This window comes from Acinonyx jubatus, chromosome A2, assembly GCF_027475565.1.
Source record: "Acinonyx jubatus isolate Ajub_Pintada_27869175 chromosome A2, VMU_Ajub_asm_v1.0, whole genome shotgun sequence".
Classification (NCBI taxonomy): domain Eukaryota; kingdom Metazoa; phylum Chordata; class Mammalia; order Carnivora; family Felidae; genus Acinonyx; species Acinonyx jubatus.
In genome coordinates, this window is record NC_069383.1 from 160,545,602 (window position 1) to 160,569,640 (window position 24,039).

At 45.8% G+C, this 24,039-nt stretch overlaps 1 protein-coding gene across 3 annotated transcripts in view; it reads right to left on the reverse strand.

Moving 5' to 3' along the window:
• Positions 1-24,039, reverse strand: part of ADGRE1 (adhesion G protein-coupled receptor E1) — a 66,078-nt gene that overhangs the window by 4,424 nt on the left and 37,615 nt on the right. For all 3 annotated transcript variants that reach the window (XM_053219993.1, XM_053219992.1, XM_027050262.2), the window contains 13 exons: positions 23,473-23,619; positions 18,845-18,985; positions 18,622-18,759; positions 16,922-17,010; positions 15,223-15,306; positions 11,718-11,895; positions 10,782-10,901; positions 9,356-9,567; positions 8,454-8,624; positions 6,737-6,931; positions 5,253-5,488; positions 2,425-2,491; positions 759-850 (listed from right to left, as the gene is read on the reverse strand). In XM_053219993.1, coding sequence (XP_053075968.1) covers positions 759-850; positions 2,425-2,491; positions 5,253-5,488; positions 6,737-6,931; positions 8,454-8,624; positions 9,356-9,567; positions 10,782-10,901; positions 11,718-11,895; positions 15,223-15,306; positions 16,922-17,010; positions 18,622-18,759; positions 18,845-18,985; positions 23,473-23,619 — 1,870 coding nt within the window. The remainder of the gene's footprint in view (positions 1-758; positions 851-2,424; positions 2,492-5,252; positions 5,489-6,736; positions 6,932-8,453; positions 8,625-9,355; positions 9,568-10,781; positions 10,902-11,717; positions 11,896-15,222; positions 15,307-16,921; positions 17,011-18,621; positions 18,760-18,844; positions 18,986-23,472; positions 23,620-24,039) is intronic.

Genomic DNA, 24,039 nt, shown 5'->3' on the forward strand with positions numbered 1-24,039 from the left:
AGCAAGCACTCCTGCAAATGGAAACAAATTTTCTAGAAAACAACTTGCAATATATACTAAAAGTATGACAATCCAACCTGCCCTTTAACTCAGGCAATTTCATGCCTAATGTTATGATCAAATAACCACAGATGTGGAAAAAGATCTATCTACAAGGGTATTTGAGACCACAGTTTATAATAGCCCTCCCCTTCCCCCCTCAAAAAAAAAAAAAAACAAAACAGTAACAACGTGAATGTCCATGAATAAGGCATGATTTAAATAAGTTGTGCTGCATTATTACATTGAAATGCTTTACAAAAAATGAGAAAGATGTTGTCAAAGAATTTCTAAATAGAAAAAATATTCATGACATTAAGAGAAAAAATGGCCCTAAAAATTGAGTAGATAGTATGCTTCTATTTTTGTAAATATACACATATAGTTATGTGCAGTAAATGAATTAGAAAATGTATTAATGGTTACAATATATGAAATACTCACCCTTCCTAGTAACTGTATTAATGCTTCATAAGCTACATTAAGTGGGCAATGTTAATATCCCCAGTATACAGATGAGGAAACAGTTTCAGAGGGGTTGTGTAACTTGCCTAAGGCCACACAGCTTGTAAGTGGCAGACCTGGTGTCTGAGACCCCAGATCTAGAAACTGTGCTGTTCTGTCCTGGGCACAGGACTAAGCACACAAAAGGTACTCAGGGAATGTTTGTGGGAAGAATGAAGGAGACTGAGAGAGAGGAGGGGAAGGAAGGACTGTACCTGGTGTCTTTGAGCGTGGAGACTTCAGCATTGACACTGGAAAGCTTCTGCCTCAGGATACACAACGTGCAAGTCAGGAGGATGGAATTGATCTACAGAGTCAAGCAGAAAGGACTGAGATGTCGGGTGTGTACAAATGGGCAATGGCCAGACCACCCGTCAAAAACCCATAGTGTGCGGCTATCACTCCAGGAAGCCAAGTAATAAGCCCTACGGCAATCAACCCTAAACAGCCAGCTGTTGATTGTGGACTCACAGCCTCCCTAACTTCTGCCCTCATTTCCAACATAGGACCCAAAGGAAAAAGCCAATATGCTCCCCCTAAACATTCTCATAGGACGTCCTGCTTTGAGTTAGCCTGCCTATAGAGTCCCAAGGCCTCCAGCCTCCAACCAGGCACACCAGAAGCCTTCTTTTTTCCCCCGAAAAAGCCTCCCCGCTCCTCTCCCTGCTTCTGAGTCTCTACTCACTGCAAGTGATGGTGGCCAACTCCCTTACTATAGCAATAGGGAGCCTTTACTTGTTCTCATTTGGGTGATCTCCCCTGGTTTCCATCCCATATGGAGGCAAATGGGAAGTTAGAATCAAGATCAGTGCCTTGTTTGGGTTGAACTGTTGAAGACCTAATCCCCAGGACCTCAGAATGTGATCTTATTTGGAGATAGGGTCTTTACCAGAGGTGATCAAATTAAAATAAGTCATTAGAGCAGACCCTAATCCCACATAACCTTATAAAACAGGCAGATTTGGACACAGAGGCAGACATGCACAGAGAAAGCCAAACATCGATAAGCCAAGGGACTCCTGAGTCTACCAGTCTCTTGGTTAGAAGACTGGAATGGAGGGGCACCTGGGTGGCTCAGTTGGTTGAGCTACTGACTCTTGATTTAGGCTGAGGTCATGATCCCAGGGTCGTGGGATTGAGCCCCACATCAGGCTCTATGTTGAGTGTGGAGCCTGCTTGGGATTCTCTCTCCCTCTGTCTCTCTCCACCCCCTGCCCTTTGCCTCTCCCCCTGCCCCCTGTGTCACACAAAATAAAAAATAAAGAAAATAAGACTGGAACATATCCTTCTCCTGGGCTTCCAGAGGGGACATAGCCCTGCCAACCCATTGATTTTACACTTCCAGCCTCCAAAACTGGAGTGGGAACGTTCATGGAAGTCTTCCTGGAGGATGCCAAGTTCTGTTGTTCTAAGCCACGCAGTTGTGATACTGTGGATACTATGTTTGTGACACACAATTTTTATTTGTCAGTTATACCTCAATAAAGCTGAAAAAAGCTGAAAAAAATCTCTAGGCTTCCCTTTCTTCCATCCCACTGTTTTCTTCTCACCGCCCCCCCCCCACCAATTTCTCTCCATTTCCTTCCTTCCTTTTCTCTCATTCAACATCTATCCCCAGAAGACATCAATAGACCCATTCTTACTGAAACACAACAGACAGATAAGATTGTGTTCCCCTCCAGGGGATTTGCATGTTGGCAGAGGAAAGAAAAAAAAATCACAAGTCAAAGAAATTGCACTCTAAGTTGGAAATCTCAAGAACCAGGGATCAGAAGGGAGAATGTTTGACCTCAGCTATAGGCAACATTCACTGGCACTTCTTGGTTCCTCGGGTTTCCTTGTTTCTGCTCCCGAACACCCTGCACCAAGCAATTTGCTTACCAGGATGATGGCGCAGACTGGCCCCAGGAAGCTCCAGACGAACCCTGTCTCTGTGTTCAGCCAACAGCTACCAAGAGAAACAGGAATCGGTGACTGTTTAGTTCTTGACCCTACAGTTACTCAGGCCCCAACAAATCCACTAATGGAGGATATTATAGGCAGCCGACCCTGAGATGCTCTCATGACGGGGTGGGTGACAGTTCAGTTTTCTTTGGCCCACATCTGCTGTCAGACCTTCTTCCTGGGCAAACGTTCCTGAAGTGTTCACGCGGTGTCCAGAGTAGAGCTCGCCCTCAGCCCATAACCTTTGCAACCTCTTCCCTTCTGTTCAGACCTCTTTACTGGCACACCTGGTTGTTCAAATCTCAGCTCTAATGTCATCTCCTCTGAAAAGCCGCTTGGGACCCTCCCTGCCCATCATCTTTTTCTAGCAGAGCATAATGCTTTTCTTTTTTTATAGCATCTCTCGGTATCATAAATCACGGTGGTGTTTGTTTCCTTGAAAATTGTCCTTCTCTGCCTTTCCAGACTATGAGCTGTATGAGAATCTGGACCTCGAGCTTTTGTTTGTCTCCAAATACCCAGCACTCAGTGCAAAGCCTGGCATGGATGAGGCATTCCATAATTATTTCTTAAATGAAGGGAGGAAGGACTAGGAGGGAGAGAAGGCATTGCCTCTTTCCTTCAGGCCTCTGGTAGATTTTTCCTGTTTTTACCATCTGACAACCATTCCACCCGTGTTCAGGAATCGCACCCCAATACTCCTTCAGCGGAAGTGTGCCTTGTCCCCACAAGAGAAGGAAAATAATGAAGGTTGGCCAACCAGATGTTCTCTCCCCGGAATGTGAGTCTCCAAGTCGTAGCAATAAAAAAGGTGGAGATTGCACAGAAGAAGCCGTCTCTGCTGTTTCAGGAACAACGGCTTCAGTAAATACCAGCCAATTCCCTTATAAGCTTCTGCAACTCCTCCTGGAGGCATCAGACTGAAAACCCTGGAGAATTAGTTCTCCTGGGAGCAGCCCTCGACCAATGGCTGCTGCGACAGAGATGTATAAATATGCCCCCTGGGTGGGATTTTGGAGGCACATGCCCTACACAGTTTCCTAGGGATACCCACTGGGATGGAGCCTGTTACCCACAGCTGCACCTGCTCAGAATGCACCCCATGTTTGCTCCTTCTCTCGCCCCACTCGCCAGTGCTTCTTCCTAAGGTCATCTCAAATCTTTGTGAATACTACTCCTGTCTTCCAAAACGTTCTGTGGTTCCCACCAGCTAGAAGGTATTCTCCAAATTCCATGCCCCACCCCTCTCCCCCCCATCTTTCAGTCCTATCCATCTGCTCTCCAAACACACCTTAAGCCCTCCCTTGGGCAAGTTATTGCTCTCACCTATGTTGCCACGACCTTTCCTCTTTACCTATGTACATTTCAACAGAGCTTAAGGCTCATTCAAATTCCACATCCTCCAGGAAGCCTTCCATGAACCTTCCCACTCCCATATACTATCATCCTTCTCTGGTCTGTGTCAGGGCTTATATTACCCACATCAACATCAGGCACTTCATCATGGTGGCCTTGCACTGTCACCACCATCCCCTGACAAGGCAATGAGATCCGAACTCAGCTTGGACATTTACTAGCTGTGTGACCCTGGGCAACTGTGCTGAGCCTCTATTTCCTCGGAAGCTACCATTTATTAAGCTGTTACTTTATGCACCACCATGTGCAACAGCACAGGTTGCACACTGCACAAATCTGGGGGACATTATTTACAATGTATGCAATGGAGACTCTTAGTCCTCACACATAGGATTTCTGTTGAGAAGTACCAGAGATAATACATGTTTGTACAGCTTACAGGATTTAGATTTGATGAGTGCTCACTTACTATGAATTCCTTTTCTTCACCCCTTATCTCATGGCCTCACCTATAAACCATCAGTGATAGGCAGGGAGGAAACCTGAATATTTAGTCCCCTAACCACAATTCAGCAATGCCTATAACACAGGGTGATGAGCGCGGGCCCTGGGATTGCAAAGACGTAGATTTATGTCCTCACGGTAACGGCAAGAAAGCTTCGCTTTCCTCATCTGTAAATTAGAACAGCACCGCTATCTCCAGGGTCTGTCATATGACACAGTGACTTAGTCTCTGCCCTAGCCACATACCGCTTATCGTGTCATTCACCTGATTTTAAAAGTTGGTTCATTTTTTTAAAACTTACAAATGGACTCCTGTCTATATCATGAGCGTGGCTGGTATGCTGGCATTTTTTTCCCCCTGATGCCCCATAAGATAAATACAAAAATATTTTTTAAATTATACTTACCAGCATACTACCCCAAATCATCTCGCACGCAGCCCTGTGACAAACACCGTTCTAAATGTTTTGCAGATAATAACTCATTTAACCCTCACAACACTATGATGTAGGCGCTGCTGTTAGCTTCTATTGTATGGATGAGGAAATGGAAGCCTACAGAGGTTAAGTAACTCGCCCAAGGTAGCCCAGCTAGAAGGTGGTGGAACCAGGATTCAAACCCAAGCAGGTTGGCTCCAGAATCCATGATTTTTCAACTGTACAACCGAGTTTCATTGTTTACACCACCACCGTTCACCTGTTCTATAGTGCAAACAGTGGCTCCTGGAGTTGTGCAGTGTGCAAGTTGTGCTACTGGACACGGCAGCCCTGAGACCCACAAAGCATAAAGAGCTCAATAAATGGTAGACACAACTACCACTAATGTTACTGCTTTTCTTGTTCGTGTAATCACCATCGTGAACCATGACAGCAGGGTCTTCAGGGAGAGAGAAGGATGTGACTTACCGATTATGCATCCCGTAACCCTGTGGTTGCACACCGGCTGAGACAGCCACCACCAGCCCTGGGAGCCCGTAGCCAAAGGCACAGAGGTACCACATCTTGATGTTGCGAGAGCTGAAGTAATTCATCACCTTCAGGTTCCTGACCATAAGAAAGAGCATCACAGCCTCCACCAGCATCCAGAAGAAGCAGGCGAGGAAAAGGTAGTGCAGGAAGCCTGCAATGATGGCACAGCCCGTCTGGAGAAGAGAGGCACACCCACTCAGGACCCCCGCCCCCTCCAAGGAGCAGGTTCAGATGACAGGGCGGGGGTGCTACTTTGATTGGAATTCCCAAGTACAGCCTACTCATTCATCCCTTTGGTAGGGTTTGCCCGGGACTGGTGTCTCCCAGGACATGGGACTTTTCAGTGTTAAAACCGGGAGAGTTTTGAGAACAGGTAGCTGATCGCCCTACTTCAGAGGATGTTTGAAGATATTGAGTGTGGGGGTCAGCACACTATAGCCATCAGGCTGGCTGCCTGTTTTGTAAATAATGTTTCACTGACACAAAGCCATATCCATTTCTGTATTTTCTATGGCAGTTTTCATGCTAAAACAGCAAAGTTGAGTGGCTGTGACAGAGACCCTAGGATCTGCAAAGTGAAAAATATTTATGCCTGCTTCTTTAAAACAGAAAAAGTTTGCTCGCTCCTGGTCAAATGATGGGAGGGACATGTGCTACTAGCATTGAGTTCTCAAGGGGTCTGGGACGCTAAACACGTGACAGTAAACTGCACAAAGAATGATCATCCCAGCCAAAATGTCAATAGTGCTCCTTCTGGAAAAACCCTAAGAACCTACTATGTTTCTGGTATAGCTATAAGGAGTAAATTGGCCAAAGGTCTTGCTCTCATGGGTTCACAGTCTACTATGTGTGTGTTGGCGGGGAGGGGGGGGAGGAATATACAGCAAGTAAATCAACAAATAATCAATATGGTTTCAAATAAAAGCTGGGAAAGAGAGAAAAATAGACTGATAAGGGATAGAGTTTCTCAGCTGTGGTATTGTTGACATCTGTAACACTGTTGCCAGATTATTTTCTTTCATGGGGGCTGTTCTGTGGACTGTAGGGTGTTTGGAAGCATCCCTAGTCTCCACTGGATGTCAGTAGCACCCTCTCCCAGGGATAACCACTGATAATGTCTCTAGATATTGCTGAGTGTCCCCTAGGAGTAAGAATCATCCAAGGTAATAACCAGTTTAAAGAATAATAGGAGAGACCACCACAATATATAACATGACCAGGGAAATGATTTTAAACTGACACCTATCACAAGAATGAGTAAACCAGGTAAAGAATTGGGGAACAAGTATTATCAAAAGAGCGTATAGCACATGCAAAGGTCCTGAGGTGGGACCTAGCATAGAGATTATTGGGTAGGATGAGCAGGGGCAGATATGGAGATGGTGGGGCTGGGCGAGGATACAGCCTGAGGGATGTGAGACCTGGTTGCCAGTCTTGTCTACACCGGTGAGGAAGAGAGTCTTGGCCAAGAAGAGGCACACGCAGAGGTGCAGGTGGAGGTAGGTGTTGTGGTTTTGAATGGCACGACACAGCAGGAAGGTGGCGATGGCCAAGACGAGACACACCAGGGAGATGATCAAACCCACGTGGCTAATGATGTGCAAGGGTAACTCCGTCTGTCAGGAAGCAGATACATCATTCACAGAAGGGTCAGCATCCCTCCAGGCAGAAAAAAAGAATTATCCAGACTCCTGACCAGGGCAGAAAGGGCTCGGGGACCTTTTCTCCTTCTGACACTCAGAGTGACCGAGATATTGTCCATCGTCACCCTTTGGCATCCATCAACACCCATTCCCACTCCTGTCCTGTGCCCCACCCCCTGTCACATTAGGGCAGGATGTCTATAAACTACATTTCCCATAATGTCCTGGGGGTAGGGTCCTGGATGTTCTTTAGGTTTTCCAATGAGATGTATGCATGAAAATTTTGGAAGGCAGAATGGAGGCAGACACCAGCCTTCTAGACAGGAGCAAGCTATGGCTGGACTCCATGTTCTAGCTGTCCCTTCTTCGATTGTGTGGAGGTGGGGTGATCCGACAGCAGCAATTTCTGACCTCTGGATTACAGCTGCAGAGGGCTGATCTTGAAGCTAAACCCCAAGTGGAAACCCCTGACTTCAACGCCTCCAACCCTCCCTGTGATTTTGTGGGCATCCTGTTCCGTATTTGAAATAGCTAGAGCGATTACTGTTTCCTGCACTGAACCAGGCCTGCCATACAGGCGTTCTGAGATGCCCCAATTTCTGCGAGTAGACAGGGCAAGCCGGATCCTTCCCCTGTGCCATTACGCATGACTGATTTAAAAATGCTGAGTTCCTTCTGTGTTAAAGATGTGCCAAAGCACACCATCTCCCGAGCTAGTCCCTATGACTTTGTTACTTTGTTACTTTGTTTTGTGGTGGTTAAGAGAACGGACTGTACTTTTGGAAGCTGCTAGTTGTACGAGCTTGGGAAAGACACGTAGCTACTCTGTGCCTCAGCTCCCTCATCTGTTAAGAGAGGATACCAATGAATACGCTAAGCGATACTAAATGAAAATACTTCAAGTGCTCACGCTAAGCGATACTAAATGAAAATACTTCAAGTGCTCACAGCTATGCAGGGAGCATACAAATGCCCTCTATGTCCTCCCCCTCCACTGCGTCTGCCCACTCACCAAGGCTTACTTCACCTGTCCCCACCCTGACCCATCACCAGCTCTCACGGACACACTTCTGGATTCCTATAGCACAACTTCTCACACCATTTACTTGGTTTTGTGGAAGGAGACTGTCCTGGGTTCAGGTCTCATCCCCAGCCACTTAGATTTCTGAGTAAGTGGGCTAAGGAACCTCAGCCTCCATCCTGTAAAATGGCCTGAAAACATTTAACTGAAAATAAAGGGTCCAACACAGGATAGGCTCTGTAAATGGGATCTGTCATTATTAACCTGTTCAGGGTCATTTCTCCTTTCATATGTGAATGTCACAGCTTCCCAGCCAAACTATGAATTCTCCAAGGGCAGAGGCATTGCACACCCTGCCTGTCCCCCATGACGCCGTCCCACAACACCCAAGGCCATGGGAGACACACAACGGGTGTTTGTTCAATATTTTCCCCTTGGATTTGGAGAGCTAGAACACAGAGAATCGGTACTGACCGTGAGCTCCCCAGAAGCCATGATGACGGCCAGGTTCATCATGTGATGACAGCTGCACGTAGTATACATCTCAGAAACTTCATGGATCTTACAGCCAGAGGGTATCCACCTGCCACCCTCCATATCTGTGTTCCAGGAAACACAGATAGGACTCTCAAACGTCTGCTTTGGCTGAAAACGTAAAGGCTCTGGTCAAACGGGTTCAGTATGACCAACTTGAAGAGTCATCTCAAGATGACCCGCAAGAAGATGCGGGTATGTCTGGGAGGGAATGGAGGGTGATGTAATATTTCAATGTGCGAGGATGGAGAGAAAAGTCTTGGATACCAGAGATGCCTCTACAACTGACTTGGTCATGGCCAATGTAATAAAGTCCCTGTAAATGTTCCTGCATCAACATTCCTCAATCTGAACCCAATCTTGCCCAGTGATGAGTGGGTGACTATAGGTACTGTATATAATATACGCTATATAGGGGCTCCTGGGTGGCTCAGTTGGTGGAATTGAGGCTCAGGTCATGATCTCATGGTCTGTGAGTTTGAGCCCCGTGTCAGGCTCTGTGCTGATAGCTCGGAGCCTGGAGCCTGCTTCAGATTCCGTGTCTCCCTCTCTCTGCCCCTCCCTTGTTCATGCTCTTTGTCTCAAAAATAAATAAACGTTAAAAATTTTTTTAATATATGCTATGTATATTAAATATACTATATGCTACTTATATATACTATATACATATAATATATATACATGAGAGCCCACTCCTCTAGAGGTGGATTTGGGGGACGGGCTTGACTTGCTAGAAGGTTGATGCCTTCGTGGGTCTCTATCAGAAGGGAAAGTTAAGCTCACTGTGGGGTGAAGTGTTCTCAGTAGGTAGATGGGGGTTCGACAGGGACCACTTCACAAACCTCGATGTTCTCCAGCGTGTAAATGACTGGGTTAGAGAACCCATCTTGCTTCTCCCCAGTCATGATGCCCTGCACAACGTGAGAATTCATCTTTAGCCTCCTCTGGGAATTGGCCAAGGGGTTCTGAGGGTCTTGGAAGAAACTCTCATCTAAAAACAACTCCATCCCCGAAAAGGAGACAAAAGCTACCCCGATGGTCCCTGTGATATTCCCTAAATGCAAACAGAAAAAGAAAAAGAAAAAGGAATAATTTGCTCAGTAGTGATTATCAATGACCCAAAAAGAACACACATATTCAGACTCTAATACCCCACACACCTCTGGACCTCAGAGCAGGGGCCTGCTCTGAGCATGGCAACATTTGGCTACATTTAAAATTAATACAGGGGCACCTGGGTGGCTCAGCCGGTTAAGCATCCAACTTTGGCTCAGGTCATGGTCTCACTGTGCATGGGTTCGAGTCCCATGTCAGGCTCTGTGCCGACAGCTCAGATTCTGTGTCTTCCTCTCTCTCTCTGCCCCTCCTCCGCTCATTCTCTCTCCCCCGCCCCCCGCCAAAAATGAATAAACATTAAAATTTTTAAAAACAAATATGAATTTATGTCTTTAAGGGATAATCAAACTGAGCAGTGGGATACAAGTCCCCTCCCACACTGATGGTCAGTCTCGTTCATCTGTTTGGTAGGCTTCCCCTCTCCATGTTGGTGGCCTTCAGGGATGTCCCAGGCCTGCTCCCTGAGCCCTGCACACCAGAGAGTGGGAAACAGCAGCCCATAGGCCAATCTGGTCACTGCCTGTTTCGTGTAAATGAAACTTACTGTAGCACAGCTACGTGCATTCATTTACATATCGTGTATGAACGTCTTTCTACTTTGACACTCTTTTGCCCTCCATGCCTGAAATACTTACTAATCCGCCCTCTATAGGACAAGCCTGCCGATCCCTGATACAGATCAGCGCTGTCTGCTAGAATTATAACATGAACCACACAGGTAATTTAAAATTTTCAGGTAGCCAGATTTTACAAAAGTCAAAAACAGGTAAAATAAATTTTAATAATTAATTTTGTAACACATGCAAAATATCATCATTTCAGCCTAGAATCCATATAAGAAGTATGCATGAGATTTTCTCCACCATTTTTTTGTATCAAGCCTTTGGATTCCGGTGTGTACTTTACCAGGTCGTAAAGTACAGCCTGGCCACATTTCACGTGCTCAATCACAAAACATGGCTGGTGGCTGCCATACCAGCCAGCCAAGGTCTTGGTAGTCCATTATTGGGAGTGTTTATGTATTTAATATCTGGCTCCCTGAGGGCAGGGGCCTTACCTCACTGGTCTTGGAACCCAAGAGTTGACTGGTAAATGTTTGCCAATCGGATACACCGCAGCCCCCCTCCCTGGTTCTCAGGAGCAGCTCTGTACCTATGGATTCAGATTCCTTGATTGTAGAGCACCGGATTTTCATCTCATTCCCTTTGGCTTTGAAGTGAAGGATCATGTTCTCTTCGGCACATTCTCCCTGGATGATCTTGCTTTCAATTTCTAAAAGGAGACAGGGAGACTTTGCCCGAGGTCCCCCAGAAAGTGGGTCCTAAATTCGGTTTCCTGCCCCACAAAGTTACACCTACCTAGTTGCAAAGAGTAAAAAAGGCCAGGTCATCATGGGAAAGACCTCGAGCCCCGTGGTGAGTGAGTGATGGGAGGATGATAGCCACAAACAAATGAGAGAAACCCAGGTGGGGCTGCAGGGGTGAGCGCTCGCACCTTAGGGGGCGCCTCAGGGAAAGCTGGGGTTGAGGCCAACAGTGGTGGAAGGCAACAGAGTCCGGACCCTCCGGCTGCTCTAAATGTAGACGAGTTTTCCAAAGCCAGAGGAAGTAGGAAGGGGCTGGACGAACCCAGCAGAGTGGACAAGGGCTCAGAGGCTGCATTTGCTTCTGCCACTCACCAGCTGTGCAAACACAACCGATGACTTAACCTCTCTGAGCCTCAGGTCTCTCACCTGTGACATGGCACTAATTGCAGGGGTCCCCAGGACAACAAAATAGGCAATGGAACTGGAGGTAGCCCTTTAAAATGTAAGCCAGGTAATCAGTGGCACTATCCCTGTTTCATTTACTAAATCTTTGTTTACTGTGGGGCTCAGACAGTTGTTGAGTGAATCAATGACACACACCCTTACCTCAAGGCCAGGCACTCAGTAAATGGGAGATGCTGTTACTATCCTGGGACTTGCTTTTCTGTGAGCTCTGAGGTTTGAAACAGTTGGGGGAAGTAGTGTACGGGAAAGCCATGGGGCATAGCATTGCCCACGGCCCCCCTCAAAAGCAGCACCCAGATGGAACCTTGCCACCTTACCCAAGTGTTCCGTCTGAACAGTCTGAGTGACATTGGCTGAGGGTTTCAGGAAAGCTGCCAGGGTGCTGCTTTTCACACTCTCCAGTATGACAGTGGCCAGGGCAGAGGTCTCCTCTTGGGAGAAGTTGGACCATGTGGATGTTTGTTCGAGCACAGAGGTAAGGCTCTCAGCCGCACTCTGCAAGGAAAGGTGTGTCTGTGCATGTGCACTCTCTCCCTCTCTCCCTCCTTCTCTCCCTCTCCCTCTCGCTCTCCCCCTCCCTCTCTCCCCCCTCTCCTTCTCTCTCTCCCCTCTTCTCAGCTCCCTCTCTCTCTCCTTCTCTCCTTCTTCCTCTCTCTCCCTCCCTCCCTCTGCCTCTCTCTCTCTCTCTCTCCCCTTCTCCTCCTTTCCCTCTCAAATTGGTGTAGCCTTTAAGTCAGCACCTGGAATAGCCCCGCTTACACCTAGCTCTGACCCAGAAGGTTTCCCTTCCTGGAATTAATCCTTCCAGAAATGCTTAAAAACTGTGCAAGGATCTTGTCCAGTGATGTTTATTTCAGTATGGTTTCTGACAACATGAAGTTGGAAAGTCTGAATGTCCGACAGATTGGCTAAATAAATGACTAAATCAAATCACAGAATAATACACAGCTATTAATAAAACAATGATCACACACACACACACACACACACACACACACTAACAAGCAAAAAGGTCAGTGAGCTGTTGTTAAGTTAAGCAAATTACAGGATAACACAGATATTACCTCATTTCTCTTAAAAAACAAGTACTTTCATTAACATTTTTGTATTTATGATAGTAATATTTCTGGCACACAGAGATAAAAATAATACTTTCTTGTGAGCCAAGTATTAAGTATCTTATGTATGTTAACTTCATTTTAGAAAGAAATCTATGAAGTAGAAACTATGATTTCCATTTTTTTGTGTGGGGAAACAGAACATGTATGGGAGGTGGGAGAAGCAAGATTTGAACCTTTGTTATCTAGCAGCAGAGGCGGAATCCCTCTAGTAAGTGCTCACTAAATGGCTTCAGTGTGTGTGTGTGTGTGTGTGTTAGACATACATTCACAAAGTGAAAGGATATGGTTATACATCCAAATGTTAACATTGATTATGTCAGAGGAATAGAGTTAAAGAAACAGCAATAATAATATTGACATTAATGTCAATACAATTCCTTTTATTGATTATTGTCAATAAACTGGCTTATGCAATGACTTTGACCCCAACAACAAAAAAATATGAAAAGGATTCACAACCTAATAAATACAAGGAAGAAAGTAATGGACTCCGGTCATATGGGGAAGGAAATTAACTGAAATCTGAGTAGGAATAACAATTTCTATTTATCCAAATTGGACAATAAAAACATGAAAAGAATTTCAGTTAAACGTGGATGACGGTATAACTTGAGATGTTTGTTCTGGAGAAACAGGATGTAACCATATGCCAGGTGAGTTTGGGGTCCGTCCCCACCGACATACAGAAAAGTGTCAGGTAGAATCATCCTGGGAAAATGTGGTCTTCAATTCTATGGCTGAGGAGATCTTAAAACTCCCTTCGAGGGGGGCCCGGGTGGCTCAGTCAGTTAAGCTTAAGTGTCCAACTTCAGCTCAGGTCATGATCTCATGGTTCACGAGTTCGAGCCCCGCATTGGGCTCTGTGCTGACAGCTCAGAGCCTGGAGCCTGCTTCAGATTCTGTGTCTCCCTCTCTCTCTGCCCCTCCCCTGCTCATGCTCTGTCTCTGTCTCTCAAAAATAAATAAATAAATAAATGTAAAAAAATTTTTTTTAAAACCCTCCCTTCAAAATGTGAAATCTATTGTTGGCTGGGAAGGTGATTTCATTTCCTTGGGAAAGCAAAAAATTAGTAGGCAAACTAAAACTCCACAGGGTTATCACTTCTGTGCTTTATTTACAAAGTTTTTCCATCTTTGTCATACTCTGAGAAGGGGGTGTTGAAGGGGTTTGGAGCAGTTCCTTATGTTAGAGAAACTAACTGATTAACCACGAGAGTTCGCTGCCTAAAGCATTTAGATGTGAGATGAATACGTGTTTCATATGAACAATTTCAGAGAATGTGGCTGTTGATAAATGGTTTTGAACATTTAAAAATATGAATTATTGGGGCGCCTGGGTGGCGCAGTCGGTCAAGTGTCCGACTTCAGCTCAGGTCACGATCTCGCGGTCCGTGGGTTCGAGCCCCGCGTCGGGTTCTGGGCTGATGGCTCAGAGCCTGGAGCCTGCTTCCGGTTCTGTGTCTCCCTCTCTCTCTGCCCCTCCCCCGTGCATGCTCTGTCTCTCTCTGTCTCAAAAATAAACGTTAAAAAAAATTTAAAAATATGAATTATTATATTTATACATTTGGTTGATTGGATTTATAAATCCCTCGAGGGCATAATGACTTTGCTTCTTAGCTCTGTAAATATTCCTCATTAGGTATTCAAAATTTGGTGGGGGGGGATAAGAATATTCATAAACACAGTATAAAATGAGAGAATTTAACCTAGTTTGTCAGAAGGTTTGTTGCTTATGGAAATTCAGTCTGAAAACCTTATGAATGAATGCACACTTAATGGACAACTATATTATACCCAATAAATTAATTTTAAATCAATCAAATTGCAAAGGAAAGTATTATTCTTGTTTTTGTACAAAAGCAACTGAATTTTAAAATAAAACAACAGCCATAAGTGCAACATAAAATCTTAAGAAAATCTTTTAAAGTCTATCATTGTAAGGACTGAGTAATCCCACCTCTAAGTATTTACCCCAGAGAAACAAAAAATCAGGGACACACACACACACACAAACTGTACGTGAATGTTTATAGCAGAAAAAAAAACAAGAATTGAGACTACTGATCACAACCTTCATGAATCTCAAAGGCTTTATGCTGAGTGAGAGGAGCCACATGCTGTGTGATTCCGTTTATATAACATTCTTGAAAAGACAAAACTCCAATGACAGAGAAGAGACAGGGATATACAGGAGCCGGTGGTGGGGAGAACATCTAACAATGCGGGGGAACCCCAAGGGAATGTTTTGGGAGGAAAAGGAACTGTTCTATATTCTGATTGTGGTGGTAGCTACCCAAATCCACTCAGCTGATAAGACTCATAAAACTGGGTGTCTCTGGGTGGCTCAGTTGGTTGAGTGTCCAACTCAGGGTTGTGGGATTAAGCCCTGCATCAGGCTCTGCGCTAAGTGTGGAGCCTGCCGCAGATTCTCTCCCTCTCCCTCTGCCCCTCCCCCCAACAAGTAAAATAAAAATAAAAAAACTCACTAGACAGAGAAGGGAATTTTACTGTATGGTAAATTTTGAAATTTACTGTGTGGTAAATTTTGAAACAGGTTTCAAATTCTGTAAAAATACAGAATTTATTAATTCTGTAATAAATTAAATGTTAATCCATTTAAAGAGGACTTTCTGTGCCCAAAGTGTCTCCCCCACCAAGATGTTTGAAGCTCAAAACACAATTATGAAGACTTTGCTGTTACCTTCAGAGAAACCACGGTGGTTTTGTTTTCACAGGCATTGTCCAGAACACTGAAGGTGGCATTCATTAGTGTGCAGAAGGAACCCTGTGCCCCAGAAGAAGAACATGTGTGAGCACTGATCAATCCATCCTTCAGTGTGTAAAGTACAAATTGGCCATCTAGCCCACCATATGGGTGGTCTTAAACTCCCAAGTTTAAGAGCTGCTAGAAGCAGGCTTTAGAATTCTCAGGAAAATAGAAACTCGCCTTTTCAGCAGAACTGGGACCACAGTACCTTTTTCTTCTGTGAATAAAAGGAGCAAATGGAAAGAAACAGCAAAACTACTTCGTGGGGTCAAAGATGGGGGAAATGTGTGAGTAAACCCCAGTGGTCCAAAAGGAGTATTATTCAGCCACAAAAAGGAGTGAAGCATTGGCATCTGCTACAATGTGGACAAACCTTGAAAACATCGTGCTCAGTGAGGGAAGCCGCACACAAAACCCCACGTATTCTGTGATTACATTTATATGAAATATCCAGGATGCAGAAACTGATGGACACAGAGAGCAGATTACTTTTTACCAAGACCTGGGCACAGGGGGAGCTGGAGAGCAATGTTGCTGGGGACAGGTTTCTTTTGAGGGGATAAAAATGTCTCAGAGACGGCAGTGGTGGCTGCACACCATTGTGAATATACTGAATGCCACTGACTTGTACAGTTAAAAGTGGGTAGAATGGCCAATTTTTAGGTGTATTTCACCTAAATTTCTAAATCACCTAAATTCTTCCAAAAAATATTGGCCCAAAGTGCATGGGAATTTTGGGGCACCTGAGTGGCTCAGTAGGTTAAGTGTCAATTTTGGCTCAGGTCATGATCTTGCGGTTTCTGGGTTCGAGCCCCGCGTCGGGCTCTGTGTTGACAGCTCGGAGCCTGGAGCCTGCTTTGGATTCTGTGGCTCCCTCTCTTTCTGCCCCTCCCCTGCTCGTGCCCTCTCTCTCTCTCTCTCTCTCTCTCTCTCTCTCTGTCTCAAAAATAAATAAACATTAAAAAATTTTTTTAAAAAGTGCAGGGAAATTTGAAAGCTAATTTATAAGCTCATATTGAAAATTATCATGTCAATTCCTGAAGATGTTCATGGAGGCTTTGACCACTGGAACAACTTCGTTAGAGAATCAGGATATCCAAATTCCTTTATGCCTGGCCCAGGGGCTGTGCATCTCCCCTCCCATATCACACAGACACAGCACCAGCACCTTCACTGGTAACGAGATTCCAACATCCCTTCTTCTATTTGGAAAAGAATTCCCGAATTTTAGATAGACAAATGCCCTCCCTTCTCAGCTTTCCTTGAAGGTAGGTGTAAGCAGAAGTGATACTGGGTTATACCCTTAAAGAGAAGAACTATGCGTTTCACCTCACCTTCCCCCCTGCCCACCAGCTGGAATGCAGACGTGATGGCAGGGGCTGGAGCAGCCATCTTGGACCACAAAGTGGGAGGGCTGGTGTTGCTGATGGCAGAGCATTTGCAGAACCATCATATCAACTCTCCACAGCTGACACCCAGATTGTTACAGACAGAGAAGGAAGCTGCTATACGATTTAGGCCACTGTTATTTTGGCCTTTGTGAAAGCTGCAAAACAACATCCTACTTGAGTGACTTCTAGGCTAGAAGCTCTTCTAGGAACCTCAAGAGCTAGGAAGCTTCAAAAATACTTACATATTCAGCCATCACTGCTTCTCCCACTTGGCATTGCTGGACCCACTCGTTGTTGGGTATCACATCTTCTTTGCACTTGAAGGGAATCCCTAGGAAGGAAATGAAAGCTACCAAGTCAAAGCTCAACCACAGCAAGCTGTGATTAAAAGACAAGTCTGATTTCATTATCCCCCTGCCTAAAATCTATTCGTCACCATATTACATGACAGCGGAAATGAGCAAACCACAGCTACAGGCAGAAACACCACGGACTCTGAGAAGCAGGATACTGAGTGAAAAGAGCAAGTTGGAAAAGACGACACAGAGCATGATGCCACCTTTATAGAGCTCCAAAGCAAACAAAACTAAACAAAGTATTGTTTAGGGATACGTACACGGAGGTCATTTTTTTTTTAAAGTAGGGGAATTATGAATACAAAGTTCCAAGTAGTCCTCTCTGGGGAGGAGTGGGGAAGATGAAATAGGGAAGGAACATGCATGAAACACACGAAATTGTTGAGATCCTAGCTCTCATGTTGACACACTATTATTGTATAATGTTATACATATTATACTTCATTGCCTCCATATAAACTACCTCTATCTTTAATGTATCAAATAATCTACAATTAAAAAAATTAAGCTGTTGGGGCGCCTGGGTGGCTCAGTTGGTTGAGTGTCCAAGTTCGGCTCGGGTGATGAACTCACGGTCTGTGAATTCGAGCCCCGCGTCGGGCTCTGTGCTGACAGCTCAGAGCCTGGAGCCTGCTTCAGATTCTGTGTCTCCCTCTCTCTCTGCCCCTCCCCCATTCATGTGAGTGCTCTCTCTCTGTCAAAAATAAACAGGGGCGCCTGGGTGGCTCAGTTGGTTAAGCGTCTGACTTCAGCTCAGGTCACGATCTCGCGGTCCGTGAGTTCGAGCCCTGCGTCGGGCTCTGGGCTGATGGCTCAGGGCCTGGAGCCTGCTTCCCATTCTGTGTCTCCCTCTCTCTCTGTCCCTCCGCCATTCATGCTGTGTCTCTCTCTGTCTCAAAAATAAGTGAACGTTAAAAAAATTTAAAAAAATAAACATTAAAACATATTTTTTCAATAAAAAAATCAAGCTGTTCAGTTTCCCATTGTTCTCAGCAAAAAAAGAAAAAGAAAAAAAAGAAAGAAAACAAACAAACAGAAAACCCCCCAAACCTTCAAAATTCTTCACATGGCTCACCAGTTCCTGCAGGATCTGAACTCTGCCCACCTCCTTAGGTATACCTAATGCTTCAGGGCCTTTGCACATGCCACAACCTCTCAGACCACTCAGATCTCCACTCATCATCTGCATAATTCCTACTCTTGCTTCAAGCTTCAGCTTAAATATCACTTGCCCACAGCATATTAAATATCTCATTACTCATTCCAAAGTACACTATGATTGTTCAATTGCCACGCTGATTGTGGTTATTACGTGATTATGTGTGTGTGCTCTACATACATCATCACATTCAGGATTGAATTCTCAGGACCTAGTGCAGGAGCCTGTTTGACTAATTAATAGATGCCCCTCCCCCAAATAATTTATTGAATGAGGGAATCAATCTGTGAGTGAATGAATAAATGAGAAAGAGAGGATGGAGGATGAAGCAAAGGTAAAAGGAGGATCCAGAGGTTGGGTGGAAGGAGGGGTTTACAACCAAACCAGATGCAGATTCCACTGCTGAGAGGCACAAGGAGACAATTACTTTTGCAGTTGAAGTTGAAGGAGCCTTCTGGATCGGGACGAAAGCCCTCAATGCAGCTACAGCTGTAGGTGCCCGGGGCATTGGTGCAGACAGAACTGGGGCCACATGGTGATGGGTCCTGGGAGCACTCATCGATATCTGCAAAGGACTCAAGAGTGTCAAACAACCCAGAAGCACGAGGACATACTTCTTTCCAGGGAGAGCCAGCAACCCCTCTTCTCACCTCTGCATTCCACGTCTTGGCCTGTGAAGTTCAGCTGTCCGTTGCTTGGTGCAAAGCCAGGAGAGCAGGTGCAGAAGTAGCTCCCAGGGGTGTTGGTGCATGTTGCATTGGAAAGGCTGATGTAAAGGCACTCATCAATATCTATAGGGTTGAGAATGGGCATGAGGCAGAGCTGGCTAGAAATCCTGCAAAAGTTATGCTTACAAAGCATAGAGTTGTCACCAAAAAAAAAAAAAAAAAAAAAAATGGTGACCCAACCAGGGACAACATTTCCCAGAACCTTCTGCATCTAGGTTGGGGCCATGGGACTAGTTTTCACTTACGGAATGTGAGCAAGTACATTTGCCACTTCTGAGCCGAGATGGTTACAAAGTGGGTGTGCCTTCTCCCTCTTTCCCCACCACTGGCTGAACCAGGGATTCCAAAGCCACAAGGCATAGAAGGACCAACGGATGTAAGGAAATGGATCCTTATATCACCACGTGGAGAAAATCTGCCCACTGGCCAGGTGCATCTATATTGGATGGTTATGAAAGTCAGAAATTGCTATTATATTTAGCTAGTGGTTCTCAACTGAGGGCAGTTTGCACCCCGACCCCCTCCAGGGGACATTGGGCAATGTCTGGAGACATCTTTGGTTGTCATGACTGGGCTGGGGGAGGGGGACGTACTACTATGATCTAGTGCGCAGGACAGCCCTCCACCACAAAGAGCCATCTGGCCCAGAATGTCAATAGTGCCAACATTGAGGAACCCTGGCCAGCTTACTGTGGCAACATGGGATTACCTCTCCTTCTGGGGATCTCTGAGGATCTATGGAATAGAATGTCCTGGGGAAAAAAATAATCAGGAGGGAGGTAAAGGCAAAACTTCTCATATTCCTATGTCAGTTCACAAAACAGGAGGGGTAAACAGGCAGCATCCACTAGTGGCTTGCACAGGTACATGGTTGTTGCACTGGGCGCTACCATGGAGCGCTGGAATGGGAGGTCCTTGTGGGATGAATGCAGACTAACTTGGAGGTCTCGAAGGACAGGAGAATGACCCACGGTTGGGAGGTATGGGGAAGTGATTCTCCTCCTGGTATCACAGAAACGTCTCTGACCAAGGAGCGGGCTTCCACTCGCAGACACACTTAAGCATCAGGTAGGTGAACTCTTGTCAGAAACGACGCAAACAGTGGGGCGTCTGGGTGGCTCAGTTGGATAAGCATCCAACTCTTGATTTCAGGTCAGGTCATGATCTCACAGTTTGTGAGTTAGAGCCCCGCATGGGGCTCTACGCTGACAGTGCAGAGCCTGCTTGGGATTCTCTCTCTCCCTCTCTGCCCTTCCCCCACTCATGCTTTCTCTCTCTCTCTCTCTCTCTCTCTCTCTAAAATAAATAAACTTTAAATGAATGAATGAACGCTTCTTAAAAACAGTATAAATGGAATTTATATTTTGCAAATGGAACTGGACTAGGCATATGATTTTCAAAACTTTTTGGCTGAAGAAAGCTTTCACTTCCTGCAAAGTGAAACCTATTTAGGAAGTAAGACAAATAAGAGAGATGATAATCTGACCGAAATAGGGGCTCTGAAGAGATTCCTAAGAACCCACAGTGCTGTATTGATCTACCTCTAAGGTCCCTTTCAAATTTGCCTCACTATTGTTCTGCCTAGAAGAATGTCAGTAGCTGGTGAACATCAAGGTGAAAAGAAATACAACATGTGTAATGACGAGAAGCGTGCATTTCCCCAGGGGGTTGAAGAATATAAAATGTGCTCTGCAATATGTTAGATCCTCCAAAGATGACCCCCACCAATTCTTTCATTTCCTGCGTGTACTTGTTGCTTGCCCAGTATTTGGGGAGTCGATTTCCCCTTCCTTTGCCTGTCGGCTGGCCCCATGACTGTGACCAGGAGAATAGAACAGAAGGAACATTCTGGCACTTCCAAGCCCACGCCTTACAAGAACCCATAGTTTCTGCTTTCTTCTGCTTGCAGCTTCCCTTCCTGCAAACCAGCTGCCATGTTCCCAGGAAGCCCAAGCAACCATGAGGAAGGGCCGATGAGGGAAACCGAGGGGCCCAGCTGAGCTCCCACCCAGAGACTAGCACCAACTACCAGCCATGTAAGTGCGGCCATTTTGGACCTCCCAGCCATCCTATTGCCACCCCCCCCCCCAAAACCATGCAGTCAACCCACAGACTCATGAACAAGCAGAAAGGTGAAAAAGAACTCAGGCAGGCAGGAGCAATGGTATTCCCCCGGGGTGTTGGTACACACTGAGCTGAGGCCACAAAGAGTTGAGTTCCTGGCACATTCGTCCACATCTAAGCAGAAAACTAGGCTGAGTCAAAAGGATAAAGGATGCTGAGGCCATGGCAGTGCACAGCCCCATCCTGACTGAAGCCAGCGGGTCTCCCTGGCTCTGCTCGCACCCTCTTAAACACTGCTGAAAGGAAGTACAGAGAGCCAGGATGTGACCCACACAAATCTTTTGATGAGGCTTTCCACACTTCGGGATAAAATCCAAACTCCTCTTTAGAACACATGAGACTCTGAGAGTTTAGACCCACCTAAGCTCACCTAACTCAACTTTCCTTGCTAACCCCTTAGTAATTCCTGATCCAGATTCACTGATTACCTGTAGGTCCAGGAAGGCTCACTGTTTGCTCCCTCAGCCTTGAACTCCCTGGACCCTGTTCCTTGATAAATCTCAATTCCTCCCCCTAAGAAATACTATGTTATCAGTAATAATGACTGAGAGGCATCCAAGTGGAGGGGTGCAAAGCATGGACAGCCTGGACTCAAAGCTTGGCTCTGTCCCTATAGACTGTGTGTTACTGGGTGCTGTGGACTGAAATACGTGCCCCAGATTGATACATTACATCCTCAAAACTCGGTGAGATGGTATCTGGACAAAAGGCATTCACAAGATGATTAGGTTGATGAGGTCTTAAGATGGGATTAGTGCCCTGGAGCACCTGGGTGGCTCAGTCAATTAAGCATACAACTCTTGGTTTCTGTTCAGGTCATGATCTCACAGCTGGTGAGTTCGAACCCTGCATCTGGCTCTGTATACGCAGTGCGGAGCCTGCTTGGGATTCTCTCTCTCTCTCTCTCTCTCTCTCTCTCTCTCTCTCTCTCTCTCCCGCTCTCTTCCTCTCTCTCTTTCCCCCTCTGCTCCTACTGTGAGTTCTCTCTCTCTTTTTCTCAAAAACAACTAAATAAACTTTTAAAAAGATGGGATTAGTACCCATAAAAAGAGGGAGAGAAATCAGAACTCACTGTCCATGACCCCAGAATGAAGGCAGTCATCTGGAAGCAAGGAGGACAGCCCTCTCCAGAACCCAGCTGTGGTCTCAGACTTCCAGCCTCCACAATGGAGGGAAAATAGGTCTCAATGTCGAAACCACCCTGTCTGCAGTGTTTTGTTCTGGTGGCCCTGAGCTGACAATGCACTGGGCAAGATAGTTCACCTCTGTGTGTCTCAGTGCCCTCATCTGTCAGACGGGGATAATAATACTACTTCCCCCATAGGGTTGTGTGAGCATTGAATAAGGTGTGATCTGGGAAGGACTCAGAGCAGAGTCTGGAGAATAACAAGTATGAGATAAGTACTTGTTAGCTAAAATAAACAATTAACTGCTAATATGTTGACATTTTTGTGACAGACACTGAGGAACATCCCTTACATGCACCTGCTCGAGGAATGCTCACGGCAGCCCTGTGAGGTGCACACTAATATTACTTCCATTTTTCTGATGAGGAAACTGAGGCATCACAATTGTGCAGAGTCACACAGCCTGTGAAAGGCACACCAGGATTCAAAATCAGGTTCAGTCTGGTTCTGGACTTCTTAGGTGACAGATTCCCAGGTGGTGGTGAGTCAGAGTCTGGAAATTTGGACTCAAGTCAATGATGGCCAGTTCAGATCCTGACTCCCCTACTTCCTAGCTATTTGACCATGGAAGAGTTGTTTTACCACGATGGAGGCTCAGGTTCCTCATCTATGAAATGGGCATAAAACACCACTAATACCATCAGGGTGTTGGGCAGACAATGAGTACATGTCCGGAAGAGCTTACCACCTTGGCTGGGATCCTGCCTCCAGCCCTTTGTATCTGTGGTTCCCTCCTCCTGGAACACCCTTCCCCAGATACCCAATATCTCACTCCCTCATATCCTTCACATCTTTTCTCAAATATCAACTTTTCAGTGTGGCCTTTCCTTACCATTCACACTACTAAAAGTTGACCCCTACTCCCAGCGCTGCCTATGCACCTTTCCTGCCTTATTTATCTTTATTTCTTTCAGATACTCCTGGCACACATATGGCCATGCATTTATTTTACTATCTATCTCCCTTAACCCTAGATGATGAGTTCTAGGAGAACAAATCGTTTTGCCTATGTGATTTGGTGCTGCATCCACCAGCTCTAGAAGAGTGCCTGGCATATAGTAGGTGCTCAGGAAGTATTTCTTGAATGAGTGCATGAGTGAATGGATGAGCAATTTTTGGCATCAGCTTAGGAGATGAGGTCCTTCAGCTCAGCCCAGACTCATCCTGACCCCTCACCCACCACTGTTGTCTTTGCATGCAGACTTGGACCAGGTTCCCTAACAAACCCTTCCCACCGACCTTCACATGTGTCTCCTGGGCCCTGCAAGCTCATGTTTCCACTGCTGGATTCAAATCCTAGGTTGCAGACACAAGAGTAGCTTCCAGGACTGTTGTGACAAGTTGCGTGCTCCGGGCAAGTTGCGGGGTCAGCACATTCATCCACGTCTGGTCAGTGGAGGTGAAAACCCAAGACAAAGCAGATGAAGAAATGAGAATAGGAGACTGCAAACAGAAATTCACTGTGTATGTTCTCCCCTTTCTCCTCATCTCCCTTACACTGAAGCTTGGCCACGAGAATAAATTCTGACCCAATATATATAAGTGGAGGGCGGTGAATAGCTCCAAGACAGATGAACATAGAATGGCTGTGCTCCTTTACTCCTCCCTGCACCCACACCATGGGATGCAGATGGCGCGGTGCGGTGTGACTTTGCCACGCCTCCTCTATAATGGGAGCTTGTTTCGCCACACCTCGAATCCAGCTTGAATCTGGCCTATGACTTTCACTGGCCAAAAGAACACAGCAGAAATGATGTCGTGCCAGTTCCAAGTCTTAGATTTCTAGAGACTTATTTGCTTCTGCTC